The sequence below is a fragment of the Catharus ustulatus genome, chromosome 5, assembly GCF_009819885.2.
Source record: "Catharus ustulatus isolate bCatUst1 chromosome 5, bCatUst1.pri.v2, whole genome shotgun sequence".
In the NCBI taxonomy this organism is placed as follows: domain Eukaryota; kingdom Metazoa; phylum Chordata; class Aves; order Passeriformes; family Turdidae; genus Catharus; species Catharus ustulatus.
Genome location: NC_046225.1, coordinates 59,803,700 through 59,823,293, shown reverse-complemented (window position 1 = coordinate 59,823,293; position 19,594 = coordinate 59,803,700). Strand labels below are relative to the sequence as shown.

General features: G+C 38.6%; 1 protein-coding gene across 6 annotated transcripts in view; it reads right to left on the bottom strand.

Annotated features, from left to right (window-relative positions):
- LCORL (ligand dependent nuclear receptor corepressor like) overlaps window positions 1–19,594 on the bottom strand; it is an 81,341-nt gene that overhangs the window by 43,608 nt on the left and 18,139 nt on the right. For all 6 annotated transcript variants that reach the window (XM_033059801.1, XM_033059800.1, XM_033059804.2 and 3 more), the window contains exons 2-4: window positions 9,862–9,927; window positions 3,156–3,235; window positions 2,805–2,934 (exon numbers count right to left, since the gene is read on the bottom strand). In XM_033059801.1, coding sequence (XP_032915692.1) covers window positions 2,805–2,934; window positions 3,156–3,235; window positions 9,862–9,927 — 276 coding nt within the window. The remainder of the gene's footprint in view (window positions 1–2,804; window positions 2,935–3,155; window positions 3,236–9,861; window positions 9,928–19,594) is intronic.

The window sequence follows — 19,594 nt, the reverse complement described above, 5'->3', positions numbered from 1 at the left end:
TATCTCAGTCGTATTTTGGTGGATCACCTATCCTGAAGATAGAACCTGATTCACAACTGTTTTTCTTTGGTTTTGTTTAAAAAGGTTACATTAATGTTGCATGGAAAAATGAGCTTCTAAGAACACAAAATGTGTATTACTAGAAATACAGGAAATTAGTAAGTCCATGAACAAAATGTCTGATGAAGCTTTTAAACAACTGTGATTCTGTGATATAACAATGATCACATGTCCCATTCTATAATATTCATGTAAAAAAAGACTTAATATGTATTTTTTAAAGCACACTGTGTTTTTCCCTTAACAAAATAGAACAGTTGAACTTCAGCATTATGTAAGTGGAAAAGCACCACTCTAAGTCTACTCTTCTTATACCACCAAAAGGGTAAAGAGTGAATGTCATACTTGGGAAGAAAGCACTTGGGTTTCAGACACATTGTTTAATGACAACAATCAGTGTTTGATGGCAAGAAGGCCTTTGGATTTGCTGACGTGTCTGCTGAGCACAGGACTTTCCCACAGACAACTGACTACAAAACTGGTCTTTCACTAATAAGTGAAGTTGGGTTTTAATGGGAAGACTTTAGTTGTTTACAGCATTTCAAGAGTTTACCCATTTTGGCAGGAGTTCTATCATCTTTTGTCCCAGATTCTACAGACAAATTGTTATACATTAATGTCTGAAGGTTGTCTGCTCCAGGCAGCATTATAGCATGGCTGCATGTTTTGAGATCTTCTGAACAAGTGTCCTGATACTAAAACAGAAACCCCAAACGCACAACCAAATCCCCTCAAACTAGTCTGCAAATTAAAAAAGCCATATATTAATTTCTTCAAAATAAAAGATTAATTCATTAACAAATGCACTCTCTAACTTGCGCACTAGTCTTAGAAGTTGTTCATAGAGGCCTAAATCAGCTACAATAGCAAGAGAGTAGATCATCTTGAAGAGTTTGCAATCCAAACAAGTGTTACTCCGTTTTAAAGACAGCCCGCCAAAAATTTTACAATTTTCTAACAACGAAAGAACATCTGGTTTGGGACCAGGTATAAGAACTATTTCTTAGATAAACAATTACTGGAATATTTTTTTATGCCTTTCTTCCTAAGTTGACACTTGAACTCAAAAACCTACAAAAATTCAGAAAGCAGACTTGAGATTTTCTTAGTAAAACTCTTCATCTTCTTCCCAAAATCCAAACCAATTACTTGAACACCTCATAAATTGGTTTCACATGCCCTTGACTATTTTTTTCTTTTCCACTTGCCACAATTTGAACAACTTTAAAGACTTTGCTAAAACCTGAACTGAAGCAGTATTCTTAGTAAATTCTTACCCAAGAAATACTTCAGATAATCACAAAAAACCTGGAAGTTTTTTTTTTTTTTTTTTCAATAGACAAAACCTCTTTAACCTAGCATTACTGATCTGGCAGATCAAACCTAAGGAAGATGCTAAAAGTCAAATGTTCTTTGTGGAAAACTTCACTTAAAAGTCATTCACTCCACTAAGGTGAGGTCATGCCAAGTTTCACTTCTCCCTTGACAGAAGTTCCTCCCAAGGAGTATCAAAAGAGATCATCTGCAGCAGGAGTATAAAGCAGGTGAACACTGAAAAACATTGTACACATCAAGACCAAGAAAAAAATGACAAAAGTAGAAACTTGAAGGACTTGGAATATCTGCCTAGGGAGATGCCACACAATTGGGCCTGTGATGAGAATATAATAAAATTTTAGGAACTAACTATAACTATTTCAAGTGGAAAATAGCTAGTTTGAAAAAAAAAACAAATATCGACTCAAAATCCTGTTGTACTTCATTTCAAGTTCTTTAAAATGCAAAAAAGCAAAATGCAGACTGAGTAGATACAAAGTCTGTACAAAAAAAAAAATTCTACATACCCCAGGTTCAAGGGCATAATAATCTCTCCTGCTACAGCAATGTAAAAGGGACAAAACTAACTTTGCTTTTTTCTCCCACCTATGTGAAGAAGAGATGATGTTTGACTAACTCTATTAAAAACAAGAGCTGCCACCCCAGCCACACTCAGGTCACATACACATGCTAATCCCAAGAAAAACCTATGAAAATTGTAGTTACTGCATTCATAGTAACTTCATTCACATTTTCTTAATTCACATGAATTTAAAGAAGAAAATTATTATTTCTGCTCCTGTTGACAGTGAGGAATCAAGTAATTTTAATGAACTAAACTGACTTGTCATTCACTCAAGTACTGCTCTATCTTGATGAGTGTCAAAGAACAAGAACAGTCAAAGAATTAATGACCTACTAAATACTGTATTTTGACAAGAAGTTTTAACCTCCAACTTGGATGTATTTGAAGGAGCAACTTTCATGCATGAAGATCCCAAATTCCATTTTGCAACCTGCAAAGCACATTCTCTTGCCTAAAATGTTTTCACCATTGAAAACCAGAAGTGTGAATTTAGGAACAGAAAATGTTTGAATTCTTAGAATTCCAGAGAATGACACCTGAGGTTGGCATGAAAACAAATCAGCAGCTCAAGGCAAAAAGAAAAATCCAATATAATTTATGAAGGGGATTCAAAAGAATGACACGCAATGCAAGAGGATGAAGAGAAATGGCAAGGAGGAAGGGTTGTACTTCATTTGGTGATTCAAAAGGAAAGCCAAAGGAATAAAAAAGAGAAACAGCAGAAACATCAATTTCAGCAGATGAATTTAAAAATACTTAGGAAATAAAATTAACCCTGAATAATTTGATTCTTCTAGACATTTTGTCATATTTCATAATGCAAAAGACATGCTTTTATTACCTTTCTTTCGAAAGAGTGCATTTAGATAGTTTTCTGCTTGGCATTCAACCTTATCAGTGTTGGACTGGCCCTGAGATGACAGTTCCTCTGTAGGCGTTGACTGTGAAGAACCGAAAACTGATGCACGATCCTAGAAAACACATGAAGATCACAACACCTTTCAGAAATTAGTCTGCTGGTAGTAAGATATACAATTAAATTACTTAGCTATTGAATGGAATTGAACCATTAAAATCAAACTACCTTGAGTCAAAATGCAGAAATTTATGCATTTGCAAAATTCAACTCTCTTACTTTCATAACAAAAAATTACTGTTGGTGAGTAAAGTTTAATATAATGTTCATACTTACACTGGCTGTTTCTTTGTGTAAATTACAAAAGGAACATTTCTCATCCATAGACCAGTCAGTTAGCTCTTCTGGCTCACAGTCTTAAAGGAAGAAAAGAAAGCTAGATGTTTTAAACAAGCAAAAATGGATTTTGAGAACAAAATACACTTCCTAAAATTCTCTTAAATAAATTCCATTCCTAATATGATATGTATTTATTGGTACAATGCATTTAGTCATACGCAATTCTTCAGATATTGTCTTGCCTGGCTTGTGCAGCTCAACTTACAAACAGCAGAGAGTTCCTTTCTTAAAAGAAAAGGTAAACTTGCATAATTCATCTGCTAATCCATCATAATTACGTAATTACAGAGGCATCTGAATACTGCAAAGAAAGCTCTGAATTGTAAAACTCATTCTTTTTAACTGAAGTGTGCAAACTTGTAGTAACTAAGCGAGGAATTAGGATATGGACTCCTCACTATGTGAGCTACATGCATTATACTTATAGTATTTTAAATTATTTGATATCGTCACTATAGGTAAATCCAAGCCTAATACTCACTTGTAAGCACTTCATTTATCTAGAAAAGTACTTTTACATTTTTTATCAGAAAATGTACTTCAGTCTAGAGGAAATGCAGGACTTAAACTTACATTGCCTATATTAAGTCCATTCTTCTACCAAATGGAGACACATAATCTACTTTCTTTAAACAAGCTGCTAACTGCACTTCAAAAAATTATGAGTTTTCAGCCAACACCCTTCTCTTCACGAACACCAGCTACTTTAAAACTTCCCAAACCAACTGTGCTAATAGTTAATATTAAGCTTTTAATTGCTTGTTTAAAATTGCACATGGCAATTTATTCTAGTTTGGTTTTGTAGCAATTTTATTACTGTATCCATGAACAATAACTAGGTATTTAGCACCTCCATGCATTTACAGACTTTCATTATCCCCTTTACACTTCATTTTGTGGCTAATCTAGTCCACCTGATTTTCCTCACAAGATTCAACTCCACCTCTTCTGCACAAGTCTCACATGAACACCTGTTTCCTGAATGAACATGGGAACCAAAGTCTCAAAACATCTTTTACCTTTACCCCAGACTTCCTCACATTGCAGGCAGTACTTTTCCTACAGTATCCTAGTTATGCAGCAGCCTTTATTACAGCTGCAGTGTTTTGGCACTACAACACCAAGGTCTTCTCCATCCTGTTCATTTCCAGTTCACGTGCTTACAACCTAAACAACTTTTTCACTCCCATTATTAATTCCCAGGTATGTTTCCTCCTTTTCTCCATACCTCTAAATTACAGTAAATTCTGTTTAGGGGAGGTTCTTGAGATTATCTGCTTTTAATAGCACATGATGGCAGCCTGATCTTGGCTGGCTGCCAGGCCCCCAGTCCACTGATGCTCTCACTGCTCCTCTTCAATAGGGCAGGGGTGAAAAAGTAAGATGGTAAGGGAGAAAATCGGGGAGAAACTTGTGGATAAAAACAGGAGATCACTTACCAATTACTGTAACAGGAAAGTCAGACTCAACTTGGGGAGAATCAATTTCATTTATAGCCAATAAAAACAGATTTCTATAGTAAGAAAGGCAAAACACTAAACCACCTTATCACCCCTTCTTCCCAGGCTTCAGCTTCACTTCTTCATTCTTGACTCCTCTACCTCCCCCCCCCCACCCCAAACAGTGCAAGGAAGATGGGAAACAGGCTGCTCTCAGACCATAACAATTCCTCTCTGCCATTTCCTTCCCTTTTTTCCCTGGTTCCAGCTTGGGGTCTCTTCCATGGGCTACAGGCCTTCATAAATTGCTCCAGGTGTTCTTCCCACAGCTGCAGCTCTTCATGAACTCCTCTAGTACGTGTCTTTTCCACAGGGCACAATCCTTCAGGAAGGGAGCACTCCACAGACCCACAGCTCCTGCCAGAAAACCTGCTCCTGGCATGGGCTCCTCTCTACAGGCTGCAGTTCCTGACAGAGGCCTGCTCCAGCATGGGATCTTCACGAGCTGTAGCATCCTTCAGTGTGTCTCCACCTGCTCCAGTAGATCCTCCACGGGCTGCAGGGTGGATATCTCTTCTGACGTGGTCCTCCATGGGCTGCAGGCTCTATGTGCTTCACCACAGTCTTCTCCAAGGGCTGCAGAGGAATCTCTGCTCCAGTGACTGGAGCACCTCTTCCCTCTTCCTTCTCTGACCTTGCTGTCTGCAGGGCTGTTTCTCACTGCCCACTGTCCTCCACCCTCTTCCCACAACTGCTGAGCTTTTACTTCTCAAAGATATTATTAAAAAGGCAAAATCAGAATAAAATTACTCTGAAAAATAAAAGTTCTTCAGTTGAGAATGAATTCTATTTTACTGTATTGTATGCTTTCAGCAATGCAAAACAGCGATTTTTACAGGTTGGACAGCTGATGTTTAAAAACAGACATGGTATTTTTCTTGGCTGGACAGTAACAAGAGATAATGAGTCATTTTTGCTGAACTAATCTACCTGTACCAGCCCATTAGAGCTATTCCTTTAGGATGGCTGCAGCATAAAAACAACACTACTCCTTCACAGCAAGTTTGTTGTTTTCCTTGCAACCAGGAAAACTCTATTTATGAACCTTGGAATTCTACAGTTAACTCTAAGACAGGTTTCACACTTTCAGAGAAGTTCTTCTGCCTTGGGATGCTGAATTTCCACTGGTAAAAGTCAGACTAGAGAGCAATCCTCATGTATTGCCAAAAAAGCAAACCCTGAGAAACATCAGCTCTACCTAACACTAAACTCTTTATTCAAAGTGGTACAAATCACACACAACACATATTAAGTCTGCCAGTGAGCTAAGCAAAACTCTATCAGATATATAAAAGATGTATCAAACGCCAGACAGCCAACAGTCTCAGGTCACCACTGCAGGAAACATCCTGAGATCAGTATTAAGTTTTTAACTACAGATAGGCAGCCATACTCTCAGAACAATCAGAGGCACAGACCACACTTCAAGGCAAACAAACTTTTCTCAGCTGCATTGAGTTTAGGAAGAGGATCATCTTCCCTCCCCATTTTATCTTGCGTGGGGTCAGATGATGAAATATTTGCAGACAACCTATAATGCTTGCCAGTCCATAAGAAATAGTTGCTAAGACTGTGCAAACAGGATTTTAATACCAAACACAGTACAGATTATTACTTGAAACCAAAACTCTTTAGTACAAAGCTGTTAAATTTATTTCCATTTATTAAGAATAAAATGGTGAACTTTGACAAAATTTTTTTTCATTTAATAGCCTCACATCTTTGTTTCCCCAAACCACTTTTCCCAAGAAGTAAAGCCAAATTAAGTAAATTTATTCAAACATTTGTAGTACTGAACAGATTCCATGTTTATATCTTAAAATATGAAATAATTATCTAGTAAATCTAAATACAAATTAGCTTAAAAAATTCAACTCTTACTTACCAGTATGATTATAATAATACCCTAAAAGATTTTCCAGCTATTTGTGACAATTTTGAACGTATCACACCCTTTCTTTATACATACCACTACCGCTTCCTATTAAGTACACTAAAACAACTGAAGTATTTATCATATTCATATTTTTAATTTAATAAAAGGTCCAATTCTATTAGATTTGGTTTTCTGATATAATTTTTCACTACTATAAATACTCCAAAACAACATAAGGAAAAATAAAACCTTTCATTCTGTATAAAGATGATTTTTTTCCTGGCAGAGAAAGCGCATTGAGAGCTGCTTTTCTGCAACAAGACACAGCTTTTCCTCAGTCTTAAGAGAATAGAATCCCAACACATAATTCCCCCCCAAAGAAAGTACACATACCACCTGATTAGAGGAAAAGCTTTTTACCAGTTAGCTAATTATCCATGTGTAGAACATAAAGAATAACAATTTATATGAATCTACTTAGCTGAAAATGGGTATGAGGAAAGGATCAGAAAGCCCTAAAGATTCAACGACATAAGAAGCCTCACATCAGAGCTGGAACCAAGGTCATATGCAGAGATACAGAACCTGACCCCTTTGCAACCAGAAGCTGCTGAATGCAAGCAGTCAGGAAAACAAAATGGTGCTGAATAACGGTGACAAGAGCCACATAAGCAAGTTCAAAGTAAATCCTACATATAAAGGCATTTTAAGACACAAAAAAAAGGTTTAAAGGGCATTTTCTTGGAAAAGTGTAATAGCCTAGCAAAATTGAAGTGCACCTTTTACCATTTACATTTGTCATTATAGTTCATTACTCACTCAAGTAACTTTAAGATAATAGAATACAATATTTTAATCCATAGATCAAATAATATTTCAAGACAAAATTAAGGAGGAAATACATCAATCATTTATGCACATTACTGATTTTTTCATGTCACAATAGATTAAGCCAACAACATAAGAAAAAAATTGTACTGTAGTTGCTACTGTAAAAAAATTGCTACTGTATGTAAGCAACATATATTTCAGCCAATTCTCACATATTTCTGCACAAGAAAGCCACATAATTTCTTGAGGTATGTTTGAGGAAACACACTCTTTTTGCTAATGAGCCGTAATATTGCATGTTGGCAGTATTAATTTAGTGGTTATGATGAAGAAAATGAACAGCCTAAAAGATGCAGTAATTCAGGCACACTGGAGTCCAAACATGAGTTCTAATTCTACCAGCCATATCTTTTATCTAAGGCAAATTATTTACTTTGTATCTTAGCTTCACTATCTGTAAAATGAAAAGTGGCACTTAGGACAATGGAAAGATTTGTACAAATTTTACGTGAGATTTCTGTATTAATCTTCACAACAAAATTCAGATCTCAAATCAGAAACAGCCCTGCGTACTGTATTAATGTTAAAGCTGACCTCTACTGTGCCGTATAAACAATTTCACATGGCATTATTCAAGTTACAGATATTATATCTATAAAAATGAACCAAAAATAGAGTAAGGTAAGGTGGGCATCCCAACCTACCATGCCATCTCTCTTCTGCAGTTGGCTCCAGAACTAAAATCAATTTTATAGCTACATCAGACATGGAAATAGCTTTAATTGTTGAAGAACGCTTGCACATTACTGACGGAAATTTTCAGAAATTGAAAAAAAAAAAAAAGCTCTGAAGCATTGCATTTTAGATAAACACGAATTTAATTTGCAAGACAAAGTCACAAGGACATCAAATAGCAAAGATATCCAAGCAATGGAAATCTCAGATTTTAAACAGGTAAGAAATCTTCAACAGCATGATTCAAATAAGTTAAAACTTTACCCCTAAGACAGCTCAAATACCTGCACACATGAACTCCAAAGGAGCAATATAAACTTTACTGTGTGGCATATCATGCCCCTTTAACTGTAGCTTAGACTTTGGCCACTACCTCATTAGCTCAGTACTTGCTGCCTTCTCATCCAAAAGAAAAAAAGAAAAAGAAAAGAAAGAAAATGTAAACTCTTTGATACAAAAAATAAAGCTTTAACTACTCATCAGTGTAAAGCCCAATCATACAATGTATTGGAATTGCAATCAGAAAATAAAAAAAAGATACTGCACACTTATAACAATATCCTGTTTCCTTTTCAAATGTGCTTGCTTATCACTGCAGATGAGAATACTAGTCATGAAAAAAAGCTTTAATCCAACTGTACATATTTCATAAATGTTTTTATGTCATATTAGTGGTATGCCTAGCTTGAGACAGGAAAAAATATTCTGAAAGCAAAGTAGTATTCCAAATTCACCCCCTTCCCCATGAAAGTACTGTGTTATGCACATGATACAGCAACTTGCACATTATGAACGGGACCAAACCTTAACCAAGTTACAGTAACTGCTCCAAAAGTATTTTAAACAAAGATACACATCTGCCTCATGTACTAGCACTAAATAAATTATATGTTTTACAAATTACACCATCAGGAAATGAATTGTAAAGAAATGAGATGGAAGATTTTTAAGGTTTGATAACAGAAAGAACATTCTTTTAAGTCATAAAATGAACCTGGCAAAACAACTCTTTCAACACTCCTAAGCAATTTTTTGCATGTTGTCAAAGACAGATAAATCATTCCATACTTAACTAAGGACTTATGTGTTACTGACAGCTATTCCAGCAAAACCAAACCAATTTGAATTAATGCTAGGTCTTGTAAGGGCAACAGAAAAGGTATATATGTGTATATACACACACACACACACTCTTAAACATACTATGACTTTATAAATATATATATATGTAAAGTATTATAAAAATTAAAAACTTCATGTATGTACAATAAAGATGGGAAAAAAATTAATACATAAAAAGCATAAACTTCCTTGACCACTGCAAGACCAAACTAGCATCCACTACCTTCCTTTTACCAATTAATGTCAATAGGAAGCTGAGCAGCTTGTCTGCTCTTTCTAAAAGATGTTCAAAACCAAAGTAGTAGATGCACTCTTCCAGAAGAGTAAGTCTTTCTCACGAGAGCTTTGCAGAAAAGCTTAGCTAATCCAAATTCCCCTGTAGGGGAACAAAACCTAGGTATCATTCTACCTAGTGTTTTGCTTTTGCACAGCATTGATAAGAAAATGAATAAATGAATATTGGAAAGAAAAGCATTGGAAGATTTCTGTTTTAAAATTCAAGATATATACCTTAAACTACCTTTAGCTGAAGGAAAAACCAGTAAGTTAATGTCGTTGCACTAAAAGCTGGCTCATTTACCTTCAAATAAACTGAGGTCTCTTCGTAGCCTTGGTCCATAAAGCCCTTCTAAAATACTTTCAAAACCTGGAGACAAAAGAAACATTTAAAACAGTAAATCAAAGGTGTCTTAAAACAAAGCAAATTCCAGAAAACTGGTAATAAGTATCCTCAAATTCTCAGAGCAATTCCAAAAATTGTTACATTTATCAAACAAATATTTACTCCTTCCACTGTAGTACTACTCAACAGCATTAGAAGATAAAAATAAGACAAGGCAACTGCCATCTGCCCACAATCAGCCTATTAAGCCATGCCCCAACAACCTCATTAGACTTAAAATAACCACCACAGAATCCTAAAGGTGGGAGGATTAGCCTCATAGCTCTAAGCAAGTGAAGGAGTTTCTCTCTTAGCCCGAGAATCTGAGTCATGTACAAAGAGAGGAAAAAAATGAAAGGAAAAAAAAGAAAACTTCAAGATCAGAAACTTCTCATGATCTCTTGGAACTATATAATCTGAGCAGGCTAATATTATGACAAATAGGAAAAAAAATCAAGCTTCTTTTGCTTCTGACACCATGACAGTGCTCTCTAGTCCTCTGTATCCATACAAAAACGTTTTAAAATTGAGGATTAGATAAATCCAATTATTTTACAGATTTACCAGCTAGTCTGTTTAGGTATTTGATAAAAATTAAATACTTCAATAAGGGTGATGAGACACAGAGCAAATGAAATGATGGATATATAAATAAATGAACTAAATTTTTAAAAACCCCACCCCCACAAAAAAGTGCATGACAACTGATGAAATATGGTGACAATTTACAGCATCAATATAACAGAAGTTTTGTTCAATATAGAAACAGTTTCAAAGTGCCCCCCTTTCTCCTTCCAAATAATAAGCTTATTTGAAAATAAGAGGATAATTGAAAGCAGCATTTGAAGGTTCTCATTCTTTATACCGAAGGCCTGTCTATAGCTATTTTGCTAGACCAGAACTTTGCAACACCATTTTATCATCATATCACATAAAAGATACTAAAATCTTCAGGAAACAACTGCCATCAATAATGAACATTCAGAATCATGAAATTTGCTCATCATGTGATGCCTTTTACAACAACACAGCATCCTGTTCTCTCACCAAAAGTTTTATTTACTTTTTGGTTTAGATTGTATGTACACTAGTATAAGGAAGAATAAATATGTACTGTATTTGAAGTAGACAAGGGAAGATACTGTAACACATAGGAGCTTTTCAGTTTGATAAGTCAGATTTTGTTGAAATTTGCATTGCAAAGTAATTTTAATAAATGGACTGTACTGTGAATCAATTGCAATCTCTACAAATCTGCTATTTGAGCTATAAATTGATTTATATCTTTAGATCTTGAACTATGGGGATTTCATTTTCCACTTTTCTTTGTAATAAATGTATACATTTAGGGACAAAATAAATGACAAAACCACTGTCCTCTAACAAATATATATACACACATCCCTTCAACAGCCCACAAGAACTAGAAAGCAAAAAGCCCAAAGGCTAGACACACACTAAAATTTACCTTAAAGCATCATCCAGCAACTCTTAGATTCAATGTAATATAAATTCACATCGTATTAGCATTGCACAAATTCCCTGCTCTTCTGGCTTCAAAGGGTTACAGACAAAAAAGGCAAGAGAGATGAAGCCTGAAGTTAAGACAGCAATCCTCCAAACACAGAGCGGAAATAGAAAACACGCCATGTGTATTGCCATTAATGTTACAGACTGTAAGCCATTTTAGGTCAGCAGCTAGTTACGTTCTGCCAAGTTACTGTCCCTGGGTAAGGAAATGAATGAAGCGGCTCCTGGAGACAACTCTTATTTCAAAAGAGCAAACAGTAACTCCTATTTTTCAGGACTTCGTCAATCAAACAGGAAGCTTGTTTACCATCCTAGTCAGCACCCAAAACTTCCTTGGTCTTTGGACACCTACCACCATTCCCACCTTCCTGGAGGGTGGTATTTGTTTCTGCCTTTACTTTTGTCCTTATCTGTCTGCCCTACCTAGATATACCTACCTGCTCCTGCCTATGCACAACCACGAGTGCAGAAAACCCAGCTCTGTGAACAGCAGTCGGTCAAGGAAAAATGCAAGCTCCACACACACTTCCATACAGCTTGTATTAAAGATGGCAATTAGCACACCATGGGAGATGGTTTTTTGTTGTTTTTTTTTCTTACCCTGAGGAAAGGATACATCAGCCTGCTTCTTGGTTAATTCACCAAACTCAATTCCATCCTACCCATCCAAAGGACTGCTTCTCTTCCTGAAGTACTACAGAATTTCTCCAAAGAGCCACAACAGACTTACCCTGCCCAATCATTTGTTTCCTCATCTTTTGAGGCTGGATGCCCTCTTTTAAAAGAACATTTACTTGTACAACCTAAGAACATCAAGAGAATCTTTTTTCAGACCTTAGGCTAAAATTTTCCCAGAAAGCACCTGTGTTACTTCCATGCTCCACAAAGTACTACTGCCTTTCAGCAGAATTGGTACAATTTTAGTTTAACCTAAACATGAAGATTTATCTTAGTTTCTAGTACTGATGAATAAATGCTGGCACTGTTCCCTAAAATGTAACCATCTGGACACAAGCAGTTCAATAAATCTTTTTCGTCTTGAGCCAGTACGCTTAAGCAAACAGTAGTAGCAGCTTTGGAACTCTCCAGAACCTGCAGAGCCTACAGAAACCAGTCAGAAATACAGTTTGCTTATATTTTTTATTATTCACTAGTGGAAAAAATTTGCTTCAAAATAGTTTTAGAGAATTTGCTGTCTCATGATGGCTGATTGCCTCTGATTCCAGACTGCCTTTCAAAACTGTTACTTGAGACCTGACTTTCCTAGCTCCACATTGAAAAGCAACCCTTGGCTCCATATCTTGCAATACTGATCCATCAAACTCTTCCTCTTTCTCTAATACATTTATTCTATCTTCATGTAGAAAGAATCAGCTTTCTTTATTATCTGACATCCTTTAAAATCTAAGATAGGTTCCTTCAACAGTCTTTAAAAGTAAAAATTTGTGATAGAGCTAGTCTCTTAACCCAGTTACAAGTTTCAATAGTTTGTATTTTTGAATAAAGCTGTGAACAGTTTTGTTCGGTTTTCCCCCAACCTCCCCATAATAACTCTCCATCCTGCCTTTCCCCCACCAACAATACTGCTTTCCTCACTCAGGACTGGGATGGGACCAGAATCCCCATGAGGAGGGAGGCTGAAGCTGTGGCCTCCAGCAACAGGAAGGGGGCTCTCTTTTTCCATCGGTAGCTCTTTGGGTCCCAAAAGGGCAAACAGCCCAGGAACAAGTTCTATCAGGTTTAGCATATAAGCCATGGATCACAGCCAAGGCCACCAAAAGGAAGCAAAAAGTGACAGTAACTGTAGACTCCCATGGGGCTTCTGCCCAGCAGCTAGACTGGCTGTCTTAGTAGTTCAGCCCTGGCCCCTCATCCAAACGCAGAAAGCTACAGAGAAACTCTTATGGCTCCTCTGGCTGTTGAAAATACGATGTTATCCATCTACCTAGCCACCATGATACTGCCAAAAGTGAGCTTCAGCAGACCAGAGCTAGCTACAGGAGCACTGGTGAATGACATGAGGTGCCAGTGTAATAAATAACAGAGCCCAGGTGTTGATCCAAGGTGAAGGCTTTCCTAGGAAAAACAAACATCCTGTTGGATCAACATCTGACTATGGGGCTGCAGGCAGGACTTCAACTCTTACGACATCAGGATCCTTTGAGAAAGACAGGACCTATTTGATAATGCAAATCATCATTGCCAACAGGCTTGCCTCATGAGGTCTTCAAACTAGTTTTGTCAGGAAAGTGGAGACTGAAGCCTACCTAGAAAGGAAGAGAATGGCAGAGAGGGTACAGTAATTTCACGACTATAAGGTGCACCGGATTATAAGGCGCACCTCTGAGAGTCGGCAAAATTCCCATCTTTTCCCATATGTAAGGCGTACTGGACTATAAGGCGCACTTTTTTTTTGCGGCGAAGATCCGTGCCGTGTGCAACAAAGTAAAGAATTGGTAATGGAATCACGCGATCGTGGGGTTTACTGGCAGGTGCTCAATTTGCAAACATTTTTCACAGATTGGTGTAGCCTTTAGACGCAGCCCCAAGCGCCCTCCCCGTGCGTGGGCCTCGGCACTCTCGCCCACCCCTGGCGCCGGCTGGCAAGGCGCGGCTCGCGGCGGTTTGGGGCGGCTTGGGGCGGGCCACAGCTTGGGGCTGCCGCGGTTCAGGGCGGCTTGGGGCTGCTGTGGCATGGCCGCGGCTCGCACTTCTGGGTTGGCTCGGGGTGGCTACGGCTTACAGCTTCTGCGGCAGCCCACTCCTTCCCTCCCTCCGCCGCCCCGGTGCTCCAGCAGCCCCGTGCCACTCCGGGAGGCCCACGCTGCCCCGGCACTCCGGGTGCCCCCTGCTGCGCCGGGAGCCCCGCACCCCCCCGGCGCTCCGGGAGCCTCATGCTGCTCTGGGAGCCTGGTGTTCCAGGAGCTGCGTGCTGCTCCAGGAGCCCCACGCCACCCTGACGCTCCAGGAGCCACATGCCACTCCGGGAGCCCCGTGCCCCCGTCCCGGCACCGGCGCTGCCCCGATGCCACTGGGCTCACCTTGCGCTGGCGCTGCCCTGATGCTGCTGGGCTCGCCTCGCGCTGGCGCTGCCCCGACGCCGCTAGCTTTCCCCCCCAGCCCGGGCTACAGCGCCATGCTTTCCCCCCTGCCACCTGGGCTGCTTCGCCGCTGCCAGCTTTCCACCTGCACCAGCACTGCCCCAATGCCGCCAGGCTCACCTCATGCCGGCGGTGCCCCGATACCGCTGCTGGGCAGGCTCTGCTCGGCTCAGGGCTGTTGCGGGCTTGCACTTCCGGGTTGGCAAATGTCTTAACTTTGTCCATATATAAGGCGCACCGGACTATAAGGCGCACCGGACTATAAGGCGCACTTCCGGATTCGGACCAAAATTTTAGTCAAAAGGGTGTGCCTCATAGTCATGAAATTACTGTAAATGCACACAAGGCCCTTACAATCTCCTGAAGAAGTGGCAGAAGCAGGGACACACCTTAAATAGCTGTACATGAACCCATTCAGCACAGGAAGCAAGCACCAGGGATTATAAACCAGAGAATGTAACAATCTTCCTGGTGAGACAGTTCACACAACTGCACAGGATAGATACTGGTTTTTAAGACAGGGGAAGTGATAAAGTCAAGGACAGTGCTTAGATTTTAACTTAAATGGGTAAGTGTGGAATGGGCTACAGGACAGTTAAAAATCTACGGGTCAGGATTCAACCAGGTGAACATCACAGTGAACATCTATTACAGACTGTCAGTCAAAGGCAAGTAGATAAAGTCTTCAAAAAACAAAACTACCTCCCAAAAACCACCACCACAAAAAAAAAAAAAAAAAAAGAAAAAAAAGGCTTCCACCAGACATATGCCACCCAGACATATGTTGGATATGCAACACGCCAGTGCACAAGCAACTCAGGGGATTCTGCGGTGTCTGGAGGTCAAACCTGCCTGAGATGATGGACAAGCTCAAAGGGGAGGCACTATCCAGCTGCTATTCAGCATCAAGTAAGAGGGAATCAGTGATGTGACAGTTAACAGTGGTCTTGGCCACAGCAGCCATGAGGTGGAATGCAGGATCCCAAGGGAAATGAGGAACTTGAATAACTGAGTAATTTTCTGTGGGCTTAATAGTCACTGATTTACATCCCACCCCCAAGATGGGGGTAGCACAACAGAACTAGAAGTGGGATGCTATGCTGTCTTGTATAAATCAGAGAAGTCTCATATGGGCCAACGGTCTATGGCAAGGTTTTTATTGAGTTATCCTACTAACTATTTTATAAAGCCAAAGAAAATGAGAGGTGAAGAGCAATTACCACTATCGAGCAATTGAAAAAAACAATACTTTGTGAATTAATTCCAGTATGTTAAGTGTCTCTACCAGTTTACTCAGATTTAAAACAGGATTATTAAGTCCAAAGGAAGTCTTTAGACTGTCTTCACAAGTTTTTATTCACAATCTTGAAGAGAAGTTATCTTTCAGCTGCTCACAAAGTTGAAATCATAAAGTTTTCCATAATGTTTTATCACTGAAAATTACTTAGAGTCTGAAACATCTTAAAGCCTATCTACATATTAGAGTGCCACATATGAACAGTACAGGCTGTAAAATTCTTCATCATGAATAAAACAGAGTAATAATTAAAAGGATATATTCCATGGGAGCTTCCAACCATGTGCCCCTAATACACACTCAGAGGCACTCATGTAAATACACAGGGACTCTTCCTTATGACCAGATACAGCCTTTCTTCATCCTACTCCTCAGCAGAAGCTGCATGGCTGTGAATTATAAAAGCCTTCTCCATTCACAAACTCAGAAGTAATCACACAGTCCCTGTCACTGTGGGAGCAATGGATAGTCTATGCTGCACTAAGCCTAGAGAAAAATCACAAAGTCAAGATTTACACAAATTTTAATGCAAAGTTGCTATAGGTAAACTTTGGACATATATAGTAATTGAACAGTTATACAATACAAATTGAGGTCAGACAGGTTTAGTTATACATTGGCTATTGTTTTCCCAAATTAACCACTTGGCAGCTCTGAAGATAGGGGTAGGGCTTACTTTACAGTTGGGAAAGGGGATAGCAATTATGTGCACAGGCTGTATTAAGTTTTTTATAGGTTTGGTGTAGTCTACATCACATTAATTTCTTGATTCCTCTAATCTTGTATATGACCATATTAACTCCTGGATTTGTAGGTTCTTTTCAAATGAAAGTCCATTTCATAAAAGCAGATATATTTTCTTTCCCCTTCGACTTTTTGTTTCGTTGTTTTTTACCAGTATTTTTTTCTTCCCCTTTCCTCGTTTCTGTTTAAGAAGTAATCCAATTCTACGGCTTTAGCTACAAGGCTTTCTTTTTTTTTTAAAGCCTATATTTAGGACATATTACTAAAAAAATGTAACCATTTTCAGTAGAAAAAATTTAACAAACCACTATTTATTTGTTGTTTTACTCAGTGCTAGGACACAACCATACTAAATCTCAAGAGGTGCCTCACAAAACTTGTACAAACTATAATAATGACACCAATGTCATAGCAAGCCACCTAAAAAAATGTTTATACTTGCTCTCCCCTCTTCTGATCTGCTGCAGCTTTTCCAGTTCAGGAAAGTAGAGGTTTTTTATCAGTTCATCTACCCAAAAATAAAAGTGCAAATACTTCTAAATAAATTCATTTCTGGTTTGATATGTTTCTGTCACAAAGACTTTTATTGGTACCTCTAGATGCATATAAGAAACAGTAGATGAGTGCTACTTACAGGGATAGAAAAAATTTAAATGAAAGAGGGAGCTGCTTATCAATATTGCTCATCTGATTCAAAGCTACTGCTCTACTTTTCATATAATGTGAAAGGTTACCCTTTGGATGAGATCCTATTGTCCTAAGTTGCACTGTGTGTGAAGGAATTTGGAAGACTCTGGGCAGGTGCAAGCTAAATTGGGCTTCCTCCCTTCTTTTCCAGCATATCACCAGCTAGGCACAGGGTAAGACTGCTGCACACTGCTTTGGAGGACATGGCATGCACGTCTATTTTTACTAAAATTAAATGAGACTTTCAGCTTCAAGTACTATAGCCTCTGGAGGCACTGTAGGAAAAAAAAACCTTGAAGCTCTGTAAAACACTCTTTTGTTAATCACCTAAGAAAGTTAGCAGCAGTGTATGTTGAAACCATCACAACTCCTGTGCCCCTAAAAGTTTACTTCTATCACCCTTCACTTTGTGGCTTACTACATCAAGAATCACTTCTGAATTATGGTAGTTCAAGCTGCTTTACTGAAGTCCAAAACACTTGTTATATAGCTTCTTACATAAAATCAGGCCTCATGCCTACTCCTACTTAAGATCCTGTTAAGCAACAGCAATGAAGATTCATGTATCCTCCTTGTTTTTTGAATTTAATATTTTCAGCAGAGAAAACAAAAGTTGAAGAAAAAATTGCACATTACAAGCATTATTCCATTAATGTTGCTTTCAGTTATCTCCTGATTATAAGCCGCACATCTGGGTTACAATACAGAGTGTGATAAAAGGTATCTATTCTATCACCATCTGTTCAGGGTGGGGGCAGTGATCCTTATCTCCGTGGGAGATATTCTGCTAATGGGCCATCCATTGAAACCAGGTGGGGAATTGTTCTTTATCTTTTCACAACCCATCCTTCCTCCAGCCAGTCCTTTTCTGCTAATGGCCACTGAGTCCCACTGTGGGACTGATAAAATTACTGCATCCCATTGGAAGTTGCTCCAGCCAGGGGGAAGAGCCCAACATTTCTTACCAAGATAAAAACAGAGGTTTTGGGACACTAAGGTAGCCCCTTTCTCCACTGGACTCCAGAGGAAAACCGGATTTCTCCACATCACCACTGGACCTCCGCAGGGAAACTGCACCTTCTACAGGAGCACTGCTCCAACTGAATCACATCTGTCACTGCAGGAGGATGCAGCCACCATTTAATGGGACTGCTACCAACACCCTACCTGACAGGGTGTCAGGTTGTACTCTGACTTTGTCAGGGTTTGGGGTTTGTTTCTTTGTAGTACTGTATTTCTATTTTAATTTCCCTAGAAAAGAACTGTTATTCCTAATTCCCATATTTTTGCCTGAAAACCCCTTGATTTCAAAATTCTAATAATTTGGAGGGAGGGGTTTTACATTCTCCATTTCAATGAGAAGCTCCTGCCTTTCTCAGCAGACATCTGTCCTTCAAACTAAAACAGCAACTCTTCATTCTTTGTCCATATATAAGGCGCACCTGATTATAAGCTGCACTTGCGAGTTCGGACCAAAATTTTAGTCAAAATGGTGCGGCTTATAATCGTGAAATTACTGTAATTTGAAGGTAGGTTCAGAACTGCTGATTTCAATTCTTAAAAGGCTGCAAAATTTAATAAATGGCCTTTAAAATGTAATAAGGAAAAGCCAAAGGATAAGATTACATTTAATGAGATTGAGCATTGTACTGCCAGACACAGCGTTAAAATTAAACTACCTTCTTTTATTTTTTGGTAACAGCTACTGTTACTTTACCCATTTGTTACACAGACTTGATAACAACTCAAGAGTTCAAGTTCTGTTCCTGCATTTGCCTCTAAACACTTAACTAGCTGACATATGAATTCTCCTCCCATTCTGAAGTCATACAACCTGTATTTAGAGTTGGTATTTTTTGATCTATGAGATTTATGTCATTTGTATGAGGACTTTCAGAATCTAAAAATCACATTGGAAAGAAATTATTAAGGACTGAAAGACTGGTTTATGCCCCAACCAAGCAGTCAACCTTCTCCATTACCTGCCCCCTTGACCCCATACACACTTTAATTTAAGTAGCAGTAACTTCATGCCAAGGTATAACACACAAAGTTCTGAGCTAAAATTCACTGACACAACTGACTTTACCATGAGAAAATTTAATTCAATTTCCCTCCACTATCCTTGTAACTTTGCCCTGTTTCATGCACCTGAAAAGTGATTCCTTTTGAAAAAAATGTGTAATTCAAAATAGTACTGTATCGAAATAAAAAACTTCCTTCTCCACATTCTGTACATTTCCATGACTGCATTGTTTAGCTTGGCCCAGTACAGGAGTGTATCTGAAGGAAA